Source organism: Gossypium raimondii, chromosome 3, assembly GCF_025698545.1.
Source record: "Gossypium raimondii isolate GPD5lz chromosome 3, ASM2569854v1, whole genome shotgun sequence".
Classification (NCBI taxonomy): domain Eukaryota; kingdom Viridiplantae; phylum Streptophyta; class Magnoliopsida; order Malvales; family Malvaceae; genus Gossypium; species Gossypium raimondii.
In genome coordinates, this window is record NC_068567.1 from 62,917,069 (window position 1) to 62,944,374 (window position 27,306).

General features: G+C 35.8%; 6 protein-coding genes, 1 long non-coding RNA gene and 1 pseudogene across 7 annotated transcripts; 5 read left to right on the forward strand and 3 right to left on the reverse strand.

The window, feature by feature from the left end:
• The first annotated feature begins 3,041 nt into the window (after positions 1-3,041).
• Positions 3,042-4,629, forward strand: LOC105795529 (uncharacterized). The gene is made up of 3 exons (XR_001134263.2): positions 3,042-3,303; positions 3,399-3,726; positions 4,298-4,629. It is a non-coding gene; the product is annotated as an uncharacterized LOC105795529 (long non-coding RNA).
• A 307-nt stretch (positions 4,630-4,936) lies between these two features.
• Positions 4,937-7,962, reverse strand: LOC105795525 (probable arabinosyltransferase ARAD1). Its single transcript, XM_012625202.2, has 3 exons — positions 7,007-7,962; positions 5,919-6,284; positions 4,937-5,450 (listed from the first exon to the last, which is right to left on the reverse strand). Exons 1-3 carry the CDS (start codon positions 7,892-7,894, stop codon positions 5,259-5,261), a joined length of 1,446 nt encoding a protein of 481 aa, XP_012480656.1. The 5' UTR covers positions 7,895-7,962; the 3' UTR covers positions 4,937-5,258.
• A 1,153-nt stretch (positions 7,963-9,115) lies between these two features.
• Positions 9,116-9,952, forward strand: LOC105796055 (UPF0481 protein At3g47200). Its single transcript, XM_012625696.2, has one exon. It carries the CDS (start codon positions 9,139-9,141, stop codon positions 9,622-9,624), a length of 486 nt encoding a protein of 161 aa, XP_012481150.1. The 5' UTR covers positions 9,116-9,138; the 3' UTR covers positions 9,625-9,952.
• On the forward strand, positions 9,633-10,345 carry LOC105796056 (uncharacterized; annotated as a pseudogene).
• Positions 10,346-11,283: 938 nt separating this feature from the next.
• LOC105795530 (uncharacterized) lies at positions 11,284-12,548 on the forward strand. The gene has a single exon (XM_012625209.2). It carries the CDS (start codon positions 11,397-11,399, stop codon positions 12,360-12,362), a length of 966 nt encoding a protein of 321 aa, XP_012480663.1. The 5' UTR covers positions 11,284-11,396; the 3' UTR covers positions 12,363-12,548.
• A 1,051-nt stretch (positions 12,549-13,599) lies between these two features.
• Positions 13,600-14,440, reverse strand: LOC128031854 (uncharacterized). Its single transcript, XM_012625210.2, has 3 exons — positions 14,299-14,440; positions 13,934-14,217; positions 13,600-13,845 (listed from the first exon to the last, which is right to left on the reverse strand). Exons 1-3 carry the CDS (start codon positions 14,380-14,382, stop codon positions 13,806-13,808), a joined length of 408 nt encoding a protein of 135 aa, XP_012480664.1. The 5' UTR covers positions 14,383-14,440; the 3' UTR covers positions 13,600-13,805.
• Positions 14,441-17,634: 3,194 nt separating this feature from the next.
• LOC105795531 (uncharacterized) lies at positions 17,635-18,521 on the reverse strand. The gene is made up of 3 exons (XM_012625211.2): positions 18,362-18,521; positions 17,997-18,280; positions 17,635-17,908 (listed from the first exon to the last, which is right to left on the reverse strand). The coding sequence occupies exons 1-3, from the start codon at positions 18,434-18,436 to the stop codon at positions 17,869-17,871; spliced, it is 399 nt and encodes a 132-aa protein (XP_012480665.1). The 5' UTR covers positions 18,437-18,521; the 3' UTR covers positions 17,635-17,868.
• Positions 18,522-21,437: 2,916 nt separating this feature from the next.
• LOC105795533 (potassium transporter 11) lies at positions 21,438-26,774 on the forward strand. The gene is made up of 10 exons (XM_012625216.2): positions 21,438-21,857; positions 23,201-23,252; positions 23,470-23,721; positions 23,803-24,028; positions 24,103-24,351; positions 24,552-24,602; positions 24,708-24,968; positions 25,055-25,222; positions 25,365-25,619; positions 25,697-26,774. Exons 3-10 carry the CDS (start codon positions 23,587-23,589, stop codon positions 26,689-26,691), a joined length of 2,340 nt encoding a protein of 779 aa, XP_012480670.1. The 5' UTR covers positions 21,438-21,857; positions 23,201-23,252; positions 23,470-23,586; the 3' UTR covers positions 26,692-26,774.
• Positions 26,775-27,306: the final 532 nt, after the last annotated feature.

Consider the following 27,306-nt stretch of genomic DNA (forward strand, 5'->3'; position numbering starts at 1 on the left):
GAAACATAAAAAAAATCTTATGTTAGACGAATTAATAAATTAAATCTATTTTAAGTTAAGCTTAAATTTAATTATTTTAAGTCGAGTCAGCAATAAAATAAATCATTTTTTTTTAAATCGACTCTAAATCCATGAACTACTTCGGTTCATATCAGGAGGGACCCACAAAATATGGGCCAGCGCCGCTTTGACAGAGTAGGATAAACATCCTGTGGCAAGTAAAGAATCCGGTGTGAGGCAAAGCCAATTATGATCATGCAAAATTAAGCCTAACACATCATCGGCATCTCCCAGATATATTCTTTTTCTTTCTCTCTTTATCAGTTTAATTTTTTAATTGTTCTTAAATATATAAAATGAAAATGATAATAATTTTAGTTGAAATCTAGAGCCAAAAGGCGTGTAAAAGGGGTTACGAGTTTTATTTTATTTTTTTGCAAATGCCGAGGTTGTAGAAGAAGGATCATTTTCACAAACATTCTATTCCCACGCGCCTCTTACGCCGTTTATACACATCTTCCTCTTTTTCTTAATTTTCAAGCGTTCCCACTAATTTAACCATAACTTTATCGCCTATTCCTTTTTTTTGGTAAGTAAGAATTTTTAGTCATCCATAAAAAACACTACAAACTTAATGTACAGTAATTGCATTAAGCACTCATTCTCAAAATTGCCTTACATCTAGTTAATATATTCCTTACAACTCCTTTAATTTCTTTGAAAATAACCCGAACCAATGTAGACAAACTTTGATGAAGCCTTTTATACACACCAAGCCAGACCAGCCTAAAAAAAGCTGAAGAAAGAGATCTTCCTCTGCCACTCCTAAGAACCCTGTCAAATATATCCTGCCAAGAATCATTTCCTCATGAAAAAAAAATACCATTTCTCGATTTATGCGTGTCTTATTTTCATCTTTATTTATGTTAAAATATTATTATTTAATAGTAAAAAATTTACATGTGTAGCATATTAGTAAAATGTTGGATTTTTAATCAAAATCGATGAATCAGAAATCACAAATACTGATGATATTATGTTCTGTAACAAACTGGTGTCATTTTCGATAGCATATTTATCCCAAAATATGATGTTGAAAGCATATAGCAGATTTGACATATATGGTTATAGGGAGTTTGATTTATTAAGTAGAAGGAAAGGTGTTGGTCTAAAATACTAACAATAATGGGGTGGAGAGTATTGACAACACATGGGGGGGTGTCCATGTGACCACCTGCCAACCAGGCAGCTCTACCGGCTGGCTTAAAAGCGTTGTCTCCGCCTTTGTCTAGGAGTCTAGAGATAGATCGACCCTCATCCCAACATAAAGCCACCAAATAGCTGTCCCCACCCCACCCCCGCGTGGCATCCTCTTCATGCCTTCCACGTGGATATTCGGTTCATTACTCCTTCATCACCCGCCCTTGGCCCCGGCCTTTGCCATCCCAATTTCATTTTAAAAGGTCATTCATGCCAAAAAAAAAAAAAAAAAAAGGGAAAAAGAAAGGTTGAAAATGAGATAACAAGGACAAGAGAGGGTATACATATAGGGTTGTTTTGGGTTTCATAATAAATATGGTGGGTTTTGTTTACTTGTCGTTCTTCAATTGGTAATGGTGATGTAAACAGGGTTAATACCTAAATAGCAAAGTGAGATTTCAAATTAAAGAAAAAAAAGAGGTTTGATGGAGGAACTAAGAGGATGGGGACCAACTAAGTAAGGGTTAGATGATCCTTTCTAGCTAATTAAATATTTTGGAGTTTTGACTTTGGGTATTTTGTTTTAACAAAGCTATTTGTCAACAGATGCTTATACAACTGTACTAGTAATATTTTAGAGAATTTGTTGGGTTGAGAGCTGTGGTTTATTAATTTGGACTATCGCCTTAAGTTAAAGATTGATTGAAGTCAAGTGGCAGTGGTGTTTGATGGCTCCATCGAGGTGAAATCTTTGAACTTGGATCAGCAGCACAAATCTTCAACTCTTGAGCTGTAATTCTAGGGAATATGTAAAACCATTTTACTTAATATTTTAAAATGAATGATTGAAGTCAAAAGTGTTGGTAATAATTAGAAGTTAAAAGAATCTCGAGGTTTAGTTGTAAAATGTAGGTTATTATTATTAATTTTGGCTCTTACTTGAGATTAAAGAATTAGAGAAACACAAGGTGGCAACATGGGAAAGGGGATGAAGAGTGTCAGAATGGATAGTCAACTCAATGGAAGGTGATGCTTGGTATGCGTCAGATTCATAGATTATAGGCATCACTAGTCACCACCAAATCGTTTATTTTATTTTATTCGCTTTTCTTATCTCTGGGTGTACTGTATCCTCTCCTTCTGCATACTGTGTCAGTTGAAACCAGTAGTCTTCAATAGTTACCCAAATAGCTTAATTAAACGGATTTAATCCCGCAGGGTTCACCTAATGAATGAATATATAATTCAGATGTTGAGAACAGAGACCAAGTAAACTAAAGAGGATGGATGGATGCATCTTGGAAGAAGAGAGGCAGAGGGAGAGGACCATAGTATCTGCTATAGCCTGATATGTTTTGTCTATTGTCTGTTAGCATTTTGCATGGGGCAGTGTTCTTTGCAGTTTGCAGATTCTCGATTATATATATGTCAATTTCGGTAGGTTGCTCTCAAGTCTCAACTGCTATTTTCATTCACGCTATATACCATAAGGATTAAAGATTCCTTCCTTACATTAAAGGCCGAATTTTAACTCCGACCCATTGAGCTCTTTTTGTGCAAAAGCCCTAGAACGTGAAGTCAAGAAAACAAAGAGCTAGAGCTCATATGGGCCCATCAAAAGGGTGCCCATTGACCTACATATCTGAGCGTGGACTTTGCTATAGAGGCCTACATTAAGAAAGCTTGGAGCGAATAGGTGAGTTGGGTTTTAAAAGCTGGCCATTTTGGTTCAGTTCTCCATGACTGCATGGAGAGGCACTATGGTCGACTTGGTTTACAGTGACCTTTAGAAATTGGGTTTCGACAGTAGTTGGAAACCCATCTGTATGGATCCATATGAAGCCTTCTAAGGGGCTTGTGTCTTGTTTTCTGAAGGACGATAAACCCTACTTTCACTGAGAAAGGTATTGGATCGGTAGAGAGAATCGACGACAAAGAAAATGGGAGGGAAATTATTTGTTCTTCGGCAGGCCTTCAATTTCCGATCAGTTTCATCTCTGAAAAACAATGTAACTTTGATTCCACATGCCAATCCTCCAATTCGCAGCACGCCAACCTCAATCTTCTCTCAGATTTCAAGAACCTTGTGTTCCTCATCCTCAGGTATTATCAGCTCTCATTCGATTGCACCAGTGTTTGTTTTATTTTTTCGTTAGTTCTAATTTGATATGAATAAGGGGAATAACTTTTGGTTTCAGTTTCATCGGATACGAGACAACCATCTCTATCGAGGCTTCCGTTTGTGGATGCATTCTTGGCAAAGGCGAAGAACAATAAAAGTCTTTTATCAAACAGGAAGATTTATTCGCGTAGATCTACCATTTTGCCCGAATTCGTTGATCAAACTGTACGGATTTACAATGGGAAAAATTTTGTTCGCTGCAAGATCACTGAAGGCAAGGTTGGTCATAAGTTTGGCGAGTTTGCCTTAACTCGTAAAAGAAAACATTTGAGGAGCAAGGCTGAGCCTGCAAAAAAGAAGGTCAAAAAATAAGCATTTGCAACCAAAGATCACATCTCATTTCGGTAAGACTCTACCTAACTCTAGTTTGTTTAGAAATGAGAACATTACATCTCCCAGGTTTCTCTCTTTCTAGATTAGGCAAATTTTTCATTATGTATGAACTAGATTTTGTAATATAGTAGTGTTGAAGTAGGGAATTTTCCAAAGAAACCAGTTTGAAGTTTTGGGTTTATGATTTTATGAATGAGTCCGTAAGTTTTTCGCCCGCAAGACATTCATGCATTCTTTATCAGACTAATTTTATCCATCTCCTAGCAATCTAATAACTTGCCTATGTGATCAGCAAAGGTCTCCATATCATCACTTACCAAGCTTTGTGTCTGAGGTACTAGATTGATGACATGTTGAGGCTTAAGACAATAGGTTAGCTTAATGTAAGCAAAGTTGTTTCTTTTGTTTGTTCAGTGATATGGAAGACTCAATCTCCCACATTTTGTTGCTTGGCTATTCGATTGTAATGGTTGATTGGTTGAGTGGGGTTTATTTGTTATCAGGAAAGCTTGTCTATAACAATTAACAAATGATGGTTTCAATTGCTGGATGGTGAATTTCGTTCTTTTTTTTTTTCCCCAGAGAGAGTGGTGATTCAGGAGAAATATGGGCTGAAAGGAAAGCAATGAAACAAGGAAGAAAATGGTTTTGAAGTCTCATTTCTTTTGTTAAATGATTGTAGGATTTTGTTTGGTCAGCTCTTGGCCTGCACAATTGTTATGAAAATTTGATGTTTTTAGTTATCCTTACATATGGTATACTGATTTGAACTCAGAATTATCAGTTGACAAACAACGGTTGGATTTTAGTTTTACAATAAAATTGTTGAATTGAGATATTGTAAGCGAGTTTTATTTGAATACAACGACGAAGGTGAAGGTGGCATCAAAATGTTGCCATCCAGCTCTTTATCTCTCCTTTTTTCGTAAGACAATGTACTACAATTGGTGTTTTATTTTCTTTGATAAATGACTTTGAACTACATAAATTTCCGTCTGGTCCCAAAATTTTTAATTATGTCACTTATGGTGAAAAAAGTTAGTCGTATGGTTTTGTAATTAGTTGCCAAAGGAAGAACTGAATGAAGGTATAAGATAATTTAGGGGAACGTGACTAATATGAACTTCGCCTTATTATGAAGAAAACCCATTTAAAGTCGCCCCACTTCCACTGTGGAGTCATTGGGGTTATCTGAATCCTAGTATAACGAAGACTGCAGACTGTAGGAAAAGAATTAAGCATAGCTGTTGTATATATAGACGTACTGTATTTCTAACATGTACAAATCAAATTACAAATAAAACTATAACTAAAATTCCAAACATATTCCACAACAATGTATGCAAGAAAGTCTTCATGCAAAGGCAAATTTCAATAGCTCTGCAGCTGAAGACAAACATCCTAAAGGCGAAGGCAAATGGGTGTAATAATATAATAAATTATTCCTCAAAAGCCTGCCTGCACGCTCCACCAGCGAATCTTCCAACTTGGACAGACATTTGACGTATGAAATGAACTTCAAAGGGTCAGCAAAAGTTTATGTTTATCCTAAGGAGTCGATGATTCCTGTCTGGTTAGAACAAAGACATGAGCAATTGGGTTCACTCAACTCCCTCTTAACAAGCCGCTTGTCTCTATTAATCATAAGTTTGATCAGAGGTAGCTTTTGCGATACTTGCCGCCATATTTCATTAACAGTTCCATTTGGATGAGTATAGTCATAGTACCTCTTCACCTGAATCCACAAATTTGAGATTTTATGATTACTGCCGACTATTTGATGATGATGATGCATGACAACGTATGAAAAATCAAAACCGAGCATGTAATTTACTACCACACTCCTCTTGGTGCCTTTTACAAACAAAAGGGGCTAAATGCTGCTGCAAGTCACAAGCACAGAAACAGACAGAAAAATGATACCAATGACTCTTAACAATGGAAATTGCTTAAAAACAAATATCGATTGCAAATCCATATATAGATTTCCATACACATCTAACCACAAGATCAAGAATTTTGAAATCAAAACCATATCATTACCAAGAAATTTTAACCAGAGATATTTGCTAAACAAACTACAAGGTGTAAATGAATGTATATTTATATTGAATTGATGTAATTGGATAAATTTTATCTCTCAGTAGTAATGCAGTAAATAATGAATGGAAAAAGGAAAAAGGGCAGTGAAAATAGCACAAACCTCCTTCATTGCTTTCTGATATTCAATTATTTTCTGTTCAGGTACTTTTCTCAGCAATGAAACAAGATATCCTGGTTTTAGTGCAGTTGTAGTTTCCACAAATACTGAAAACTTTTTGTAGTCTATGATATCTTCAAAAGGCAACTCAATGCTATCACTGACTATCACAGGGACACACAAGCTAACTATAGAATCAAAGAGTCTGCAAGCTGATGGAGTATCCCCAGCAGGATTCAAACAGAACTTTGATGTGTGCATCCCCCGTGAAGCAGCTCTTCGATTCTCCCTGGATTGTGTTCCGTGTTTTATCACAACATCCTCTTCATTTTCAAGTATTTGGAAAAGCAAATCACGGATTTTGCCTCCCTGCATTTATAATAGGACCAACAAACAAGGAATATAAGTCCACCTAAAATTATTGTCTTGCATGTGATATTACCAATAGATCATGGTATGCTAGTCAATCATGCGAGATCTGCTTCAGTATAGGATGTGATTTCAAACAAGCATGTGTCCAGGGAGCTGTATTATAATTCTTAATAGAAAGGTCAAGGGCAGGTATCTAAGCTAAGAAAATAGGGAAAAGCTTCGTAATTATCAGTACAGCTTTAGATAGGATACAAAAATATTCAGAGCAAAAGCAGAAACTGTAGGCTAAGACAACAAAGCAAATTATGACAAATAAAATAGTACTGGTGATAAGCATGAAGTACTGCAAGGTCTATGTTAAATGTAGATGGCAATATTTTAAGTTAAACTTAAGCCCCAATCTGAGGATGGTGGGAAAACAGTAGTTCCAAGATGATTCTCAACCAAATTTTAGATCAAATTATAGCAGGGTATAAGCAAGCACAAGCTAGTAATTACTCCAAAAACAAAATTTTTGACTCTTCTCCTAGATTTCCTAATTTAAATCTCAAATTGAGCTGAGTTTACATCTTAACTACTATATCCATACTTGTAACCTCAACAAACTAAAACTTTCAATTCCATACCAATCTAAATAGCACTAAAATTCAACATGGTATCATAACCTGCTCAACAAGAACATCGATTTCAAAAGCATTTTGTAATAAACGATTTATTACCTCTTTTCTATACCGATTTCCCATGAAAAAGAGCAAGGTCGTCCTATCCTTCACCCCAAAATCTCCTGTGTAAGTACTGATCCGATGCGAATAAGGGATTACGACATCCTTCACCAATGACCCTTGATCTGGCCGAAGCCGCCCAAAATCGGAAACTAGCAAAACAGCACTCTTGACACGATCCACGACCCGATAAAGCGCATTGGGGTCCCCAGCAATAATGACGTGATCCCACCCGTTATTCCTCTTCCAATACTCCTGCCCCGTAAGCCACTCCGCCAGCTGTTCTTGCATTTCTTCATCGCTGTAACCCGAGGCGGAACCAGGAGGACGACCCGCGTTAACAATCAAGCTCAAGGAAGAAAAGGCGGGAACGTAGAAAAGGTCGGCTTCCTCCGGGTCAGTAACTTTAACGACGGGGGACCCAAGGCGGTCGGATTGGGGCCGGGCGAGGTCGGAGAAGAGGAACCACTCGTGCATGTGCTGGTGACCCGGGTAGTTAAGGGTGGTGATCTCAGGGACGGGAGATCCACCACGTGCGAGGGAGTGCTGCTGGATGATGCCGTAGGTGAACTTGTGGGGGAGATCGTACATAAAAACCTTGACTCTTTCGGGAAAAGGAATGGGATTTTCCTGGGAAGAAACACCACCGAGGTCGAGCAGGAAAGAAGAAGAATCGGAGTTGGAATCGGAGGGGGGAAGAGGAGTGTGGAAGAAAGTGGAGAAGAAGGCATAGATGGCGAGGAGGAAGAAGACGGTAGCAATAAGGGTGTGTTTGAAAAGAGAAGATTTTCGGGGCATATTGGAAAATAAAGGAAGAGTTTGGGAAGGAGGTGAAGAAGAAGAGGATCCCCTTGCTGCTGATGTTGTTGGCTTTCTAGTTTTCATTGGCGTTTCAGCCTTTGATTTAGGTTAAGGATCCTCACTCTTCAGCCGCACCTTTGACCTTACCTTATAACAATCTTATATAAGCAAAATATATGCATTGCAAAAATTCTAATATTTCCACTGTAGTTAATGCTTTTGGTTTATTCAAATGAATCCTGTTCCTATTCCTATTCCTTTCCTCAATTTTATGCAAAGGTAAATTATTAATTAAAGAAAGAGGCAAGGTGTAGCTAAGCTGTTTCATTGGATTTGGACTACACTTCAATTGTTCGCTATTAGTGCGTGGATTACAAGACAGTATTTTTCACTTTCCTTCTTTCTGTTAGAATAATTTTGGTGAATTTTAAGTCTTTGTTGGACAATTAGAATAGTGGCAATCACAAAGGTGTTGAAATCAGTCACTTTATTAAAAATAAACAACGTTTTAACTAATGACAAGTGGGTATGTCCAAAGAAAAGGAAAGGAATTATTACACTTAAATCATGTCCAAATCAGATGTAATATATTACTAGTTTGCAAATAAGCTGAAGAAATTAGTTTCTAACATAACAACCTTTTTACTATAATTATATTTCCCTCGTTGTAGTAAAGACATAATGGGAACACCTTGTTCAAGGCCTCTCCCAATGAGAGGTGACCTTTTTCTTTCCTTTTGATCACGTTTTAAGGTAAAGCCTACCTCTACCTTTCCTGGATCCTCATGCTTCCCACATTACATATATGTCACTTTCGAAATTTGTTTGACTTATAACAGTAATAAAGAGGTAAAAATAGATTGTTTTAACTTTTAAGTTGTGTGCGGGCGTTTATCCTATGCAATACTAGGTGAAGTTGGAAGCAAGTGTGAAGGGTGTTGCACTCTCGGTCTGTTTGACATCAGTTATAAATATTCCAAAACTTAATACATAAAATATATAGTCTATTATTGTTTAAGCTGTGTGAACTTTGACTAAACACGAGAAATTAGTATTAAATTGATTGTTGCAGAGGCTACAACATCTATGTATATAGATAGCCTTTAGTTGTTGAGTGGAAAAGCTACCTTGGACTACATTTACATACAAATACACACATTAATCAAGTATCCAAGTAAATACTCGATACATATCACATTGGTTTACTAAAAAGTCAAACCCCCATGTTTCAAGAAACCGACAGGCATATCACTTGAGCGTTGAATCCATCATTTCGGTCTTTAATTGTCAGTCCGTTACGCTTGGTCTACTTGTAGTTTCATCTGGCAATGAGAAACTGGTCCCTTACAAGGTTGCTTTTGCACAAGACTAGCAGAACCTTTAATGCCACTGCCAAAGCTTGGGATAAACAACATTTATCAAAGTGGAGAATGCCTGCATATACAGGTGAACAACATAGTAAGCATAGATTTGTTAGGATGATGCCGGTTGATGGCTGCTTCATTGTGGAGCTCTTGAGAGAGTTGAAGCACAACTTTCAGTGTGCTCCCTTTGTCAAAAGGTGGATGCTGCCTACTCTTCATTGGGATTTGATCATGCTTGAAAACCAGCTTCCACTTTTTGTTTTGCAGAAACTGTTTGAGCTGACCAAAGGATCAGAAGAATCAAGCACATGTTTGGAACAGCTCGCCCTTTGTTTTTTCAATCCTCAATTGCAGTCTCAAAGGGATGCGCGGGCCGTGAATGCACAAGGAATTCAGAACACGTTGCACTTTCTTGACCTTTTCAGGAAAAGTATCCTCCCATCCCTATAAACTTATCACGAGGACTTAAAACTAGCAAGACAAGCGATTCAAGCAATGCAGCAGAAGAGGGGATTGACATGGTGTGGTCCATGACGGAGGTAATGGAAGCTGGTGTCGTGATTGAGAAAGCTGTTAATTGTCCTCCACTAGATGTAAGCTCCAAGGGGAGGTAGCTAAAAATCCCTCCTCTCTACATCAATGATCACAAGGGAATCCTGTTTCGAACGTGGTGGCCTATGAACAATGCCATCCCAAATGCAAAGCTTATGTCACATCATATTTGTTTTTTTTCGATGGTTTGATTAAGTCAGCTGAAGACGTGGGACTTCTTCACCACAAAGGGGTTCTTCGTCATTGCTTAGGTAGCAACAAAGAAGTGGCAAAACTTGTGAATGGACTGTGCAAGGAAATAGCAAGGGATGGTAGGGAGTCTTATTTATGCAAAGTGGTACATGATATGAACACTTGTTGCAATGGCTCCTACGCTTGGTTTAGAGCGGGGTTGGTGCACCATTACTTCTGGGTGGTAGGCATCTCCACCCATGGAGCTACTATAGTCGTTTATTTCTCACTAATCCAAACGGGAATTGTATTTGTAGAGGATATAAAAAATCTTAACAAACCCTTTTACTATGATTTAATTCGTTGTCTGGTTTTGCCTCTCCATCATCTATTTTTCTCTAAAATATACAATGAGTATAAGAATAAGATTTATATGTATTCGATTTGATCTACTTTAATTCTACTATTGCTATTATTGAGATGTGTCTCAAATATACAATGATTTTTTGCTTCTCTCTTGTTATCATATTATAATAAGAGTTAAATCTATTATTTGAGAAGCCATAGCCCATAGCTATTTAATCCCATTCTTTAACTCACTTCTTTTCGACCTAAAGTATTATTATATTTTAATTTTTCTAAAATGATAGAAAAGTATTCTCTAATTCAACATTTTATTTAGATTAATTATTAAACTGCTTGCATTCAATAATCTCTTAACATCCAAATATGCCTATAACGTTTACTTTATTTCTAACTAAATCTTTAAAATGAAATAACATTTCACTTGAAATAAAGAAAAATATTATTTAAATATGAAATAATAAATATATTTTACATGAAATGAAAGTTGGTAATATTCAGGAGGAAGGTTAATCTCGTTTGTCAGGCGGAGATAATTTTAATATATTACGTATGTTATACTCCAACTTTCTCTATCGATCACCTAATTCATCTCTGTATATGTTGTGACATATATAATTTTAATAAAATCAACCAACTTTAACTGATTCCTTTAAATTAACAAAATATATGAATTATGAATAATATAATATTATTTTTTTCCTTTGATTAAACATTTTAATAACCCAGGTATCATATGCAAAATAATATCTATTGTAATTGGGGATGAAAAAAAATGTGTTTATTTTTCGAGTCTAGGTTAATAATTTGGTCCAAAAAACAATAATTAACGATAGTAATATCCGAAACGAAAGCAAGGCGGGTTTTGTAATTTCAGAGGTCAAAACAAGTAAATAAAAATACGAAAAGGGACGTGTCTGCGATGCCACCATATTAATCTGAAATACAGACAGATTAAAAGATAAAAAATTTGCCTGAAATCTCGTTTGTACCCTCGTATTAATTAAAACCGGACCGACTTTCCTGACCTTTCTTCCTTGTCTACACAGATCTATCTGCACAATAATCTTCCTTTACACCAATCTGCAACCAAACCCAGGAGCTGAATTATTGAATTCCCTCCCTTGAAAGCGATCATGGATCTAGCGCCGGAGGAGCTTCAGTTCTTGTCGTTGACCGATATCCTGAGGGAATCCGTTGCAATCCCTAAAAGATCCCCCAAAACCTTCTATCTTATGACCTTAGCTCTCATTTTCCCGCTCTCTTTTGCCATTTTAGCTCACTCGCTTTTCACCCATCCTATCTTAAATCAACTCGCTTCCGATCCGCTGGCAGACCCGTCCCAGACCCGCCACGAGTGGACTCTCCTCTTAACCTTCCAGTTCTGTTACCTAATTTTCCTCTTTGCCTTCTCTCTTTTATCAACGGCTGCAGTTGTATTTACGGTTGCATCTCTCTACACGTCGAAGCCAGTCTCTTTCACTTCCACGATCTCAGCCATACCCAAGGTTTTTAAGCGTCTTTTTATAACCTTCACATGGGTTTCTCTCTTGATGTTTGTTTACAATGCCTTGTTGATCGGTTTCCTGGTCTTGTTTGTCATTGCCGTTGATTCCCGGAATGCCCTTTTGTCCTTCTTCTCTTTTATGGTGATCTTGGTGCTGTTTTTGGGCGTTCATGTTTACATCACGGCGCTTTGGCATTTGGCCAGTGTGGTGTCGGTGCTTGAGCCGATTTACGGCCTTGCAGCTATGAAGAAGAGCTACGAGTTGTTGAAAGGGAGGGCGAGGATGGCTTTCATTTTGGTTTTTGGATATTTGGCAATTTGCGGGGTGATTGGGGGTATTTTCGGAAGTGTGGTGGTACATGGAGGAGATCGATATGGGGTTCTTTGGAGGATTGTGGTGGGGGGATTCTTGGTTGGAGTGTTGGTGATAGTGAATCTGGTGGGCTTGTTGGTGCAGAGTGTATTCTACTATGTTTGTAAGAGTTATCATCATCAGGGAATCGACAAAACAGCTCTGCATGATCATCTTGGTGGGTATCTTGGGGAGTATGTGCCTCTCAAGAGCAGCGTTCAAATGGAGAACTTGGATGCTTGATTGGACTAGGATAAATTTGTATTTTGTGAAACCATGATGTAGGGACGAAATGTATTTCAAATGGGTATGCCAGTTCCTAAAACTCTTCTGTCAAGACTGTGATATTCACATTTTCTTCCTCCCTCCCCTAAAACTTCTTTTAATTTTTTTGCAATAAAGTTGTAGCATGTAACTGTTGTTCCTTTCTATTATATGTTCTTTCAACTGTTTAGCAGTAGTAATTGAATGATGAACTTGTATATTGGATTGCAAAACCTGTGGTTGCTTTTTGATCCTATTCCTATTGTGTTAATTATTGAGAAATGAGTTTTAGAGTTCATGCTTAGTGTCGGATTGCCTATCTTCATCTATTCTAGGAGACTGTTGGATTACATTGGCCATAATGAGTTCCTCCATCTCTAGTTTGTTTTTGCAAATGCGGAGGCAATTGATGATGATGTAGTGTCAAGCAGATAGGTATTTCGTGTATTAGCTTCCCAACAGCATAAAGGCATTTAGAATGGCAGCCCTTTGTATTACGATTATAGCGTCCTTTTTGGTAATGGGATGGATTGGGCGTTCCCTAGTTTGGTTCAATCGTGAGTTGCCGTGGGTAGAGTCCATCTCCTGTATGAGGAAATCCATTAAGTAAATGACCACAAGCTTTAAATTAAGTAGTAGTTGTGGTCCCCTATTTAGTAGTATGTCGTCAGCCATCTTTTTGAAAGGAGCACCTTCTTCATGAGCATAAGCGTTTCTATTTATGTTATTTGATTTGAGGAATGTTTGAATGTTTCAGTTTGATAGGTCTTGTATGGCCTTGTGATAAATGTTTGTACATTCTACCCCTTTTTCATCTTATTTCTATTTGTTGTGGATGGTTGTTAGCATTAAAATCCTGGGAAAACGATACTTGGAGGGTAGGTTGAGCCTAAGAGAAAATGTGCATTGTTTCCCTTTGTCAAAAACAATTCACTTCTCCAACCCTGACTGCTCATCATCTCTGTATCTGTATCACCAATCTTTTCTTCTTTTTTATTCCTTAATTTATTTTTGTGGTGGCAAAATTGAGTGCAGAAATGCATGACGTCGACCCAGCAAAACTAGAAGCACCAACTTCCCACTCAGGGTACTACTTAAATGTTTTATACATCTAGCAGTCCAAAGTTTAAAGCCAATTAAACGAGAATTCCATGATCCTATCGCAACTTAATTGTTTACTTGAACAAGTTTAAAATTATGTTGAGAACATGCCAAATATTGCAATATGCTTCCTTTTAATTTTTTGCTCAGTAAAAAAGAGTTATATAAAATATAAAATTCATTGAAAAGGTCTTAGAAACTGAAGCAGAAAATAAAAATAGAACCTAGTAATTACTAGCAAACGCAGAAATCCTATACTTGATTGTCAAACAAGTTTATTTCGCGGCAGAACATAGGTAGTTTATCGTCGAGATGCTGCCCTCACCCTACTTTCTCCTCCTCCTCAAATCTTACAAGTTCTCTGCACATAAAAACAAGTTTATCGTCCACAATTATCACAATAATAACAATAAATCCGATGAGACTAACAAAAAATGCACTTCACTGACCGGAGCATCTGAGTGAGAAGGGCGGCTTCATCCAAGTGACCAGTTTCCCTTGCTTTCAATATGCGGAACATAAGCCCCAGTTTGATCTGGGTTCTGGCAGTTTGCTGAACAATGAATCTAGTTTCTCTCTTTAATTCCTCGCATTCGGCTTCAATTGCTGTAACTTTGTCTTTCACTTGTCTCTGTCTTTCCCTGATATCCTTCTGTTCCTCGCTTCTTTTCTCCATCTCTGTCTTCAACCTCTTCACTCTTCCCCGAAACTCCTTGGTTTCACGCTTCTTTCCCTGATCACGATATATAAAAACAGTAAGCATATAAAGTGATTAAACCCCACAAACGAAAAACGGTACAGAAATTACTATTACATGTCTAGCCCTGGATCTGGATTTGAAACCTTTCCTACTTCGTACGGCAACCCGACGACGACCAAGCGACAAGAAAGGGGCCATAGTAAGGGTTTTTTTTTTTTTTTCTTCCTCCTTCTGTTGCTATCAATTATGATTTATCGTATACCATACCTGATATAGTTATATAGGCTGCCGTTAGCTCTCGCGACTTCGCGCTAAAGCTAATTTGTGTCGCTCGACATGGGTGGATAAAGCACAACAGTCGCGCGGTCCTTTAGGTGAGCGCGCGGTTGATGAATCACAACAGTTATTATTCTCTGTGTGAACACATAATAGTGGTAAAACTACCATGGTGGTCCTTAAGAGTCAAATTGTATTTTTTATTAAAAAATAGTTAAATTAGTAAATTAAAAAAATGATTTTTATTATTAAAAATATCACCTATTTATACTGTTAAAAACTATTATGGTCAACGAATAATTAGACAAGGACACGTGATGTGCCACATGTCTCTTATGTTAATGTACAATGACTAGTTTTTAACAATAAAAATAAATTGAATTTTTAATAGAAGAATTTATTTGAGCTTTCATTTAACGTATAAAGATTAATTTGTTATTTTTTAAATAAAGATAACAAATTACAATCTAACTCTTACTATAAGAGCCTCCATAATACTTTTACTTATAGTTTAATATAAAAGTGGACTAAAAACAAAGTTAAAAAGGTTAAAGAGTCAATTTTAAAAAATTCAAAATTTCTTTATGTTAGATATTGAAGACTTCGTTCGCGCGAAACTTGCGATTTGGGGATATTGCGTGACATCGGACGATGGAAACACAAGAATTTGTCAAGCCAACCTTGCCTGCTTTAATTATGTCATTATTCATTATTTATAATACTTCTCGAAAGAAATTCATTCTGGCAAAAAGAAAACAAAAATTTTGATCAAATTTTATAAAAGGTCCCTAAACTCTGCGTTTTTTTACTTTAGTCTCTCTAGTATAATCCAATTATATCTAATTTCTCTACTCTTTGAAATATATGTTTTTAGTTTCGAGATTAATTTTTCTCGGTAAATATTTAATCAATTAATTTTCTGCGACTTATTATTTTAAAACATAACCTTTGATGAGGTGACATATATACTTTGACATTTTTCAATAAAAAGTAGATATTTTTTAAGAAATTAAAAGTATATATTTATCTAACCGTAAAAAGAATTCAAATTATTACAAAATTAAAAGAAAATCCGGCCTCAAGCCTAAAAATTTATATTACCAAAAATAGAGAGTAAAAATGTTCAAATGTTAGTGGAGAGATTAAATTCATAAAATATAAGGCAGGGACCTTCTATTGAATTTTAGCACTAACATTAATTAGATAAGTTTCCATGTGACTATTGTGACAATACTTTAAGCAGAAAATCGCGCCAAGATTCTATTCATGTAGCGTTGATAAAAAATTATATTTTGGATTAATATTAAGACGTTAACATCTCTCTTGCTATTTATTTATTTGGTTAAGAAAAAGGTAAAGCCCTAAAGAAAATTAAGTAAGAAATAATGGAGAAAACAAAACACCCATTAAGAGGTTAAGGATCCCTTGTGAAGAACAATAAAATTCTGTTTGCGTTTTAAGCTTTCTTCTTCTGTGGAGGAACATACTTCATCTTTTGCTAACAAGTCTTGAATCACCTTGGCTAGACAATATAGAGGATGTACCCTTCTTCAGCATGTCCATAGAAGTAGTGGAATCAGATATTTCACAATGAATGGCTCTATTACCCTAAATTCCAAGCTAACATGATGCCTTACTAAAGACCTCATAGCTCTGCATATTCAATGCTACTCTCCCCACAATAACTAAAGAAACCCCATACATAGTTTCCATGCCAATCCCCAAAGGACACTGCACCTCTAGTTGTTTAAGTGAGGCCGAGCTAATTCTCTTCGCCATTTCCAAATCCTCCAGCAAATTACTCTCGCCTTGGTGCTGCAAATAGTCTTCATGTAATGCCGTGAAAACGGAACTGCTTCCCCCAACAACCATGTCCATATTATTTTAGCTAGCAGCAAAGCAATCACGCGAAGCACATGTAATGTGTCCTCACATCTTTCTATTATACCACCTCTTATAAATTCTATTCCTCCAATTCAGGGCGAAGCAAATAATTTGTTTAAAGGGCTGGAATTAAATTATTTTATTTTATGATAGTAAGGATACAATTTTATTATTTTAATATTTTATGTATTTATAATATTTAAATGATTAAATTAAAAAAATTTTATTTTTAAAAGAGTTAAAAGTACAATTTTATCTTTATTAATTTAAAAGTTAATAAATTTTTATTATAGAAAGATTTAAATGACAAAAAATCGGATCCTGCCAAGCGACTTCTCCAACCCCATACAATACTCGGAGTTCTTTGTATATAATACAAGTATTCAATCTTTGGCTCATCAACTAGAAAAAATAAGCTAACTTCAAATTAACAACACCTTTAGAAGTGTTATTTCATCATGAATACCACTATTCATCAGTGCTGAAATTGCTCAATTTTTTATGATTTTATCCACATTCCACCATTCTTCACCGCCCCAAAACTGCGTGCATTTAAGAGGTTAGTGTAAAAACAGCGGTGGCGGTGAGATTAGACACTGTAGTGATACTGTAGCGTGAGACTAAAAGTAAAATAAACGCATCGCATCGCACCGCACCGCACCCAATCGCCCATCCAAATCCACCCTAAGTAAATGACCATAAGCTTTAAATTAAGTAGTTGTTGTGGTCCCCTATTTAGTAGTATGTCGTCAGCCATCTTTTTGAAAGGAGCACCTTCTTCGTGAGCATAAGCGTTGTGATAAATGTTTGAATTGAGGAATGTTTGAATATTTGATTTGAGGAATGTTTGAATATTTCAGTTTGATACGTCTTGTATGGCCTTGTGATAAATGTTTGTACATTCCACCCCTTTTTCATCTTATTTCTATTTGTTGTGGATGGTTGTTAGCATTAAAATGCTGGGAAAACGATACTTGGAGGTAGGTTGAGCCTAAGAGAAAATGTGCATTGTTTCCCTTTGTCAAAAACAATTCACTTCTCCAACCCTGACTGCTCATCATCTCTGTATCTGTATCACCAATCTTTTCTTCTTTTTTATTCCTTAATTTATTTTTGTGGTGGCAAAACTGAGTGCAGAAATGCATGACGTCGACCCAGCAAAACTAGAAGCACCGACTTCCCACTCAGGGTGCTACTTAAATGTTTTATACATCTAGCAGTCCAAAGTTTAAAGCCTATTAAACGAGAATTCCATGATCCTATCGCAACTTAATTGTTTACTTGAACAAGTTTAAAATTATGTTGAGAACATACCAAATATTGCAATATGCTTCATTTTAATTTTTTGCTCAGTAAAGAAGAGTTATATAAAATATAAAATTCATTGAAAAGGTCTTAGAAACTGAAGCAGAAAATAAAAATAGAACCTAGTAATTACTAGCAAACGCAGAAAGCCTATACTTGATTGTCAAACAAGTTTATTTCGCGGCAGAGCATAGGTAGTTTATCGGCGAGATGCAGCCCTCACCCTTCTTTCTCCTCCTCCTCAAATCTTACAATTTCTCTGCACATAAAAACAAGTTTATCGTCCACAATTATCACAATAATAACAATAAATCCGATGAGACTAACAAAAAATGCACTTCACTGACCGGAGCATCTGAGTGAGAAGGGCGGCTTCATCCAAGTGACCAGTTTCCCTTGCTTTCAATATGCGGAACATAAGCCCCAGTTTGATCTGGGTTCTGGCAGTTTGCTGAACAATGAATCTAGTTTCTCTCTTTAATTCCTCGCATTCGGCTTCAATTGCTGTAACTTTGTCTTTCACTTGTCTCTGTCTTTCCCTGATATCCTTCCGTTCCTCGTTTCTTTTCTCCATCTCTGTCTTCAACCTCTCCACTCTTCCCCGCAACTCCTTGGTTCCACGCATCTTTCCCTGATCACGATATATAAAAACCGTAAGCATATAAAGTGATTAAACCCCACAAACGAAAAACAGTACAGAGATTACTATTACATGTTTAGCCCTGGATTTGGATTTGAAACCTTTCCTACTTCGTACGGCAACCCGAAGCGACAAGAAAGGGGCCATAGTAAGGGTTTTTTTTTCTTCCACCTCCTGTTGCTATCAATTATGATTTATCGTATACCATACCTGATATAGTTATATAGGCTGCCGTTAGCTGTCGCGACTTCGCGCTAAAGCTAATTTGTGTCGCTCGACATAGGTGGATAAAGCACAACAATCGCGCGGTCCTTTAGGTGAGCGCGCGGTTGATGAATCACAACAGTTATTATTCTCTGTGTGAACACATAATAGTGGTAAAACTACCATGGTGGTCCCTATATTAAGAGTCAAATTGTATTTTTATTAAAAAAAAGTTAAATTAGTAAATTTAAAAAAATGATTTTTATTATTAAAAATATCACCCATTTATACTGTTAAAAATTATTATGGTCAACAGAATAATTAGACAAGGACACGTGATGTGCCACATGTCTCTTATGTTAATGTACAATGACTAGTTTTTAACAATAAAAATAGATTGAATTTTTAATAGAAGAATCAATTTGAACTTTCATTTAACGTATAAAGATTAAATTGTTATTTTTTAAATAAAGATAACAAATTACAATCTAACTCTTACTATAACCTCCATAATACTTTTACTTATAGTTTAATATAAAAGTGGACTAAAAAAAGGTTAAAAAGGTTAAAGAGTCAATTTTAAAAAATTCAGAATTTCTTTATGGTAGATATTGAAGACTTCGTTCGCACGAAACTTGCGATTTGGGGATATTGCGCAACATCAGACGATGGAAACACAAGAATTTGTCAAGTCAACCTTGCCTGCTTTAATTATGTCATTATTCATTATTTATAATACTTCTCGAAAGAAATTTATAAAATAAATATTTTAATCAAATTTTATAAAAGGTCCCTAAACTCTCGTTTTTTACTTTAGCCTCTCTAGTATAATCTAATCATATCTAATTTCTCTACTCTTTGAAATATATGTTTTTAATTTGAGATTAGTTTTCCTCGATTAATTTAATCAATTAATTTTCTGCGACTTATTATTTTAAAACATAACCTTTGATGAGGTGACATATATACTTTGACATTTTTCAATAAAAATAGGTATTTTTTAAGAAATTAAAAATATATATTTATCTAACTGTAAAAAGAATTCAAATTATTACAAAATTAAAAGAAAATCCGGCCTCAAGCCTAAAAATTTATATTACCAAAAATAGAGAGTAAAAATGTTCAAATGTTAGTGAAGAGATTAAATTCATAAAATATAAGGCATGGGCCTTCTATTGAATTTTAGCACTAACATTAATTAGATAAGTTTCTATGTGACTGTTGTGACAATACTTTAAGCAGAAAATCGCGCGACGATTCTATTCATGTAGCGTTGATAAAAAATTATATTTTGAATTAATATTAAGACGTTAACATCTCTCTTGCTATTTATTTATTTGGTTAAGAAAAAGGTAAAGCCCTAAAGAAAATTAAGTAAGAAATAATGGAGAAAACAAAACACCCATTAAGAGGTTAAGGATCCCTTGTGAAGAACAATAAAATTCTGTTTGCGTTTTAAGCTTTCTTTAGCCATCCCGGCTATTCTTCTTCTGTGGAGGAACATACTTCATCTTTTGCTAACAAGTCTTGAATCACCTTGGCTAGACAATATAGAGGATGTACCCTTCTTCAGCAAGTCCATAGAAGTAGTGGAATCAGATATTTCACAATGAATGGCTCTATTACCCTAAATTCCAGGCTAACATGATGCCTTACTAAAGACCTCATAGCTCTGCATATTCAATGCTACTCTCCCCACAATAACTAAAGAAACCCCATACCTAGTTTCCATGCCAATCCCCAAAGGACACTGCACCTCTAGTTGTTTAAGTGAGGCCGAGCTAATTCTCTTCGCCATTTCCAAATCCTCCAGCAAATTACTCTCGCCTTGGTGCTGCAAATAGTCTTCATGTAATGCCGTGAAAACGGAACTGCTTCCCCCAACAACCATGTCCATATTATTTTAGCTAGCAGCAAAGCAATCACGCGAAGCACATGTAATGTGTCCTCACATCTTTCTATTACCACCTCTTATAAATTCTATTCCTCCAATTCAGGGCGAAGCAAATAATTTGTTTAGAGGGCTGGTCCTCTATTATTTTATTTTATGATAGTAAGGATACAATTTTATTATTTTAATATTTTATGTATTTATAATATTTAAATGATTAAATTAAAATTTTATTATTTTTGAAAGAGTTAAAATTATAATTTTATCTTTACAATTTAAAAGTTAATAAATTTTTATTATAGAAAGATTTAAATGACAGAAAATTAGACCCTGCCAAGCGACTGCTCCAACCCCATACAATACTCGGAGTTCTTTGTATATAATACAAGTATTCAATCTTTGGCTCATCAACTAGAAAATGTAAGCTAACTTCAAATTAACAACACCTTTAGAAGTGTTATTTCATCGTGAATACCGCTATTCATCAGTGTTGGAAGTGCTCAAGTTTTTATGATTTTATCCATATTCCACCATTCTTTACCCCTAAAACTGCGTGCATCTAAGAGGTTGGAGAAAATATTCCGCAACTACATGGAGTTGTACTATCTTTTGTAAAATGTCATTCAAGGATTAAATCATCGACTCTTTTTTATTGGTAAATAATCACACATTCTTTTTATTTCTTCAAAATTGAAGGGTTGAAGTCTTATTATGAAAAAAATATATAGTAATAGGTGGCAATGATGATATATATGTAAGGCGGCTGGCTGCGTACAAAAACTAATGTCTAGTCTGAAAGAGAAATAACTACTAAGAAACGTGTTTTTAATTGAGGGAAGAAAAAGACAAGTCGACAGAAAACCTCCTCTGTGTTTAAATGAAATGTTGAAATTATAATGCCAAGGTTCATACATGACAATGACATATATGCTAGTCTAAATCTTCACTACGTAGCGGATACTTTTTTAAAATTTTAAACATCATATTCATACTAAAATAATTACTAATAAGATTTCAAGAAAATCCAAAAATGATGGCTCAAAAAAGATGATTTTCTCGAGACTTCAGGCTCATCATTTTTCTAATTTTATCTATAATTTTTTGAAGAGAAAGGTTAAAATTTGATCAATGATCCATCTTTAATGAATAAATACAACTTTTGGGCCAAAAGAATTGCTTCCTATCTTTTATATTTATGTTAAGCCAATATTTATATGATCTTTTAATTTGTAACGTAAGGTTTTTATAATGTGATTTATTAGGTCAAAGGGTATAGTAGGTGCTGAGTTAAGGGAACATATTTATTTTTAGTTAATTGGAGCTGGGAAGGTGGAGCCGCCGATTAATTTGCAAAACAAATAACAACATCGAAGCTCAGATCAACACAAATTATGAATCATTTTTATGTACAAAAAGTTGCATTCAGCATCAGAGATCTTGGAGAGTGGCTGACTCGTCTTACAATATCTTCAAGTAAGTCTCTTCAATTCAGATTTTGTCATCCAATTATACCACCTTCTTTTTTTTCTTTTGCCTAGTTTGCTTGATTAAAAGCCAAATAAAAAGTAATTATTTTATTTATATATATTTTTGATTGTTTTGTGTTAAATCTGGGATTGAAAGGGGAAGAAAAACAAATATCCATTTTTTTTCATAAACTCAAGAATTGTATATATATAAAAGTATGGGTATGTTGTGTTCTGTTTGAGTTTTCAAGGAATATAAGGCTATCCTGTCTAGAACAGTATCTTTTCGGAACCATATTCCTTGAATGCATATAATACCAATCGAAATATGTGAATTATTGAACTAATTATGGAATTAAAAAAATAAATAAGGTGACTAAGTTATTAGCAAATTTATATTTTGATTATTTAATTTCAAAAGTTATAAAATATCACTAAATTATTTTTTATTTAAGTTATTGGACTGTTAAATTTGTTGTTGTATAGCTTTTTTTTTTGTTCATACCACCTACATTAATTCAAAACTCTCTTTCCATTCTCTTATATAGTTCAATTTTTTTTCATGAATGTTACGAATCTGTGAACTAAAATCCAAACAGTTTTCTTCTCTGATATTTGACATTAACTGTTAATCTACTTGAATCTAAGGTATGTTCTTTTACTCGACAATGGGTACTGATTTATTATACTAATCATTGAATCGTTGCTTAGAGTTCGCTAGCCGGAAATTTTTTTTAAAAAACCTTAACATTCTAGTGACTTAAATCAAAACTTTCGAATAGTTCAATCACTTAAATGAAAATTTTCGAATAACTCAATGACCATTTTATGATTTTTTGAAGTTGAGTGATTAAAAAGTAAACTTACTAATAATTTAGTAACATTAGGTATATTTACCTATTAGAAATATACTTTTATAATCCATAAAGGGAATAAAAAAGGAAAAGATAAAAGTAGTTTTTACGTGTATAGTTTGGATTGGAATACTTCATAAGTAGTAAATGATTTATATACACGACAAACAGGAAATAATTTTAGGCGTCAACTACATATTTGTGGCAGTAAGAAAGAAAAGTAAACAGACAGGCTGCAACTGCAAGAAACAGAATCTCCAGTATTTTGTGTTAGAGTTGTACAAGGCAAAACGTAATTGGATTTTCGTTTATGTTAGAATCAGTTGTGGTTCAAAGGGCGTATGCATGCATGATAGTTTCGGCTTTGGGTCGGGTTTGTTGTGGGCAGTGGATGTTCCTTAGGGAGTCTCTTGCAGTGATTAATAATGTAAACAAGGACCCGTCAGCTTTACATCATTCATTTATGTTTTTTTGCTTGTTTGTTTCGCTTGTTCAGGTATCCCTGGAGCTGCTCTTTCCTTCATTTGATTGCTGCGGATTCATTTTTGGTATGTATTGAGCATGTTGTCATGAAATTGTTGCTTTAGTTTTTGGTTCGTTTCTAGCATATACTTGATCTAAAGCTAAGCTTTTAAGTTGTCGCACATTTGGTCACTAGATATTGAATTTGGGCCAGCCATTTTTGTCATGTATATGGATTGATGGTTTTAGTTGAGTTTCAAGTTTCTAATTCTGAGTCGGCTTGTGCATGGATTTCAAGTAAAGATTGGGTTGGAGAGGGTAGGACTCATTTGCTGTAAAATAAAGTTGTTTGGGCATCGACCAATATTCCAGTGGATGGTGAGCAAGTTTTAAGTAAGTGGAGAAGTAGATTGATTGAATATGGAGATGGGTTCAAGGACGGAGGTTGATGAAGATGGTGACAACAACAAGGGAAGAATGTGGGATTTGGATCAGCAGTTTGATCGGTCAATTGAAGAGGAGGCTGGGAGGCTGAAAAACATGTATACGGAGAAGGTATTAAATCGAGTTTTTAGTAAATGAATGCATATAGTTGTTTGGAATTGGATTATTCTGACATGGTTTCAAATACTATAGCAAACATCTCCATTGTTACTGCTGCGGCTTGCGTTCCAAAGTCTTGGAGTGGTTTATGGTGACTTGGGCACTTCTCCCCTCTATGTTTTCTACAATACATTTCCTGAGGAAATTGTAGATCCAGAGGATGTTGTTGGAGCTCTTTCATTGATCATATACTCCCTCACACTTATCCCGCTCCTCAAGTATGTGTTTGTTGTGTGTAAAGCAAATGACAACGGTCAAGGTGAGCTGATATTAGTGAATGAGGATGTATACCTTGTCATATGAGATATGATGATGATCCTGTTTGTCGTGCAGGTGGAACATTTGCTCTATATTCTTTGCTTTGTAGACATGCAAATGTAAAAATCATTCCTAATCAACACAGGACCGATGAGGAGCTTACAACTTATAGTTGTTCTACATTAATTCATGAAAAATCATTTGCTGCTAAAACAAAGAGATGGCTGGAGAAAGATACATACAGGAAGAATGCGCTTCTGATTCTTGTCCTGTTCGGTACATGCAATGTCATTGGCGATGGAATACTCACTCCCGCAATATCAGGTATTTTGCTTCTAATCCTTCATGCTTAACCTCCAAGGACCCGGATAGAAGGATCTGCCTTCACCACTCTTCGTTAGCTTCTTCCTCTTCCTTGTATGTTCAAGTGTGATCAACAATGGAAACCGTGTAACATATTGATATCCTAACGTCAATACACTTGTATATCTCCTTCCTCAACTGATGTCTGCTGTGTTTGGCAGTTCTTTCAGCATCTGGAGGCCTCAAGGTAGCCCATCCACGCATGAGCAATGGTGTCTTCCTACCCTTCCATACACACTATTCTTTTTCTTATTCTAGCCTTTTCCTATCATTTTTGTCTATCTTTCTATTAAGTCTATTCTTCTTCCCTTGTGCAGGTGTTATTTTGGTTGTCGCTGTGGTAATATTAGTAGGTTTGTTTAGCATGCAACACTATGGTACGGATAAAGTTAGCTGGCTCTTTGCCCCGATTGTGTTCCTTTGGTTTATTACGACCGGAGGCATTGGCGCATATAATATTTGGAAATACGGAAGCAGTGTTTTGAAAGCGTTTTCACCTGTATACATCTTCCGATATTTTAAGAGGAGACGGAAGGATGGGTGGACCTCCCTCGGGGGGATTATGCTTAGTATAACAGGTAAATTGACTATCAGTAGCGTAGCTATTTTCTTTTAGTTATCAGTTTGAAAGTTCAGTGAACTGGTGACCGATGAATTGTTACAGGTACGGAGGCGCTTTTTGCTGATCTAGCCCATTTTTCAGTTTCGGCTGTGCAGCTTGCTTTTACTGTAGTTGTATTCCCTTGCCTGCTCCTAGCGTATTCTGGACAAGCAGCCTACCTCTTTAATAAAGGTGACCATGTCATTGATCCATTTTATCGCTCTATCCCAGGTCGGTGATTATAATTCTTGTGTCTGATATGTAACTTTGAAAATAAATATATGTATCCTGCAGACTAAAATGTAATTAGAAAGCCTTGCTCCTAACTATGCTATCTTTTGTTTGTCCTATTTTTCTTTTCTCTCAACTGCAGATTGCATATATTGGCCTGTTTTTGTTATTGCTACTCTTGCTGCTATAGTTGCAAGTCAGGCCGCCATATCGGCAACATATTCAATTGTTAAGCAAGCCCTTGCACATGGTTGTTTTCCACGAGTGAAGGTTGTGCATACGTCAAAGAACTTCCTTGGGCAGATATATGTTCCAGATATTAATTGGATCCTCATGGTCCTATGCATTTTTGTTACTGCTGGATTCAAGAACCAAAGCCAAATTGCAAATGCTTATGGTAAGTTTATGCTTATTTATATTTATCCAAGTTTCATAGTGCATGGATGGTGCAGCTGACTGAATATGTTACTGCAGGGACAGCTGTGGTGCTCGTGATGTTGGTAACCACGGTACTTATGACTTTAATCATGATATTGGTGTGGCGCAGCCATTGGATTATTGTGATCCTGTTCACAGGCTTGTCCTTGGTAGTGGAGTGCACATACTTCTCTGCAGTACTGTTCAAGATGGATCAAGGAGGGTGGGTTCCCCTTGTTATTGCAGCAGCCTTTCTGCTGATCATGTATGTGTGGCATTACGGAACAGTGAAGCGGTATGAGTTTGAGATGCATGGTAAGGTTTCAATGGCATGGATTCTTGGGCTTGGACCTAGTTTGGGACTAGTACGGGTTCCGGGAACGGGACTGGTGTACACGGAGCTAGCAAGTGGTGTACCCCACATGTTTTCCCACTTCATCACCAACCTACCAGCCATCCATTCGGTGCTTGTTTTCGTGTGTGTCAAGTACCTTCCCGTCTACACTGTTCCGGAAGAAGAGAGGTTCGTTGTAAAGCGGGTTGGACCCAAGAACTTCCACATGTTCCGTTGTATAGCTAGGTATGGGTACAAAGACCTTCACAAGAAAGACGATGATTTTGAGAAAAAGCTGTTTGATAACCTCTTCTTGTTTGTACGGCTGGAGTCGATGATGGAAGGGTGTTCGGATTCAGAAGAATATAGCTGGTCTGAGCCGCCGAGCGAGCACTCTAGAGACGGCAATGAGGGGGGGAACACCATGGTCTCCTCCAGTGTTAATTCCACAGTGGTGTCATATATGAATATGGGACAAATAAGTAGAAGCCAGACGGAGATGGATGAGTTAGAATTCCTCAACAGGTGTAGGGACGCAGGGGTGGTGCACATTCTTGGAAATACTATGGTGAGGGCAAGAAAGGATGCTAGATTTTACAAGAGAATAGCTATTGATTATATTTATGCTTTTCTTAGGAAGATATGTAGGGAAAATAGTGCGATTTTTAATGTTCCTCGCGAGAGTCTGTTGAACGTAGGACAAATTATTTATGTGTAACCTACACTTTTTCTATTTTTACTTTAACATCTATATTTATATATATGTATGCCAGCATAAATAAACTTTTTTTTTATTTGGAATTCGCTTTGCGTTTGAATCTCTCAAGGAGTTTTATTTTATTTTATTTATTAATAAATATCTCCTAGGAATTCAATTAATTCTCTACGTGCTATAAATCCATTAAGGAATACACTCTATAAATCCATTAAGGAATGCAAGTTAAAGATCTTAATATATAAGTTGTCAGGCCATTATTTTTAATGTAAGTAGGGTGATAGAATTAGATTATGTTTTAGTTGAAATAATAAATTTAAAATTTATTGCGTCACAAATTCAAATTTTATTATTATTTTATTAAATTTGTATTTTAATTTATAAAATGTAAAAGGACAAAAAAAACACTTCATGATAATATAATACATTGCATAGGCAAGGTGGAATATAGATTAATGAATTTGAATAGTAGTATTACATTATCTTGTGGACTGATTTCTTGCTTGCGGGAATTAGAAAGAAAATGTTGTTGGGTAAAGCATGGAAAAATGGTTCAAATTCAAATTAGGAATTGCTTCCTTTTCCATTCTTTAATAATAATTAGTTAAAAAATTCATT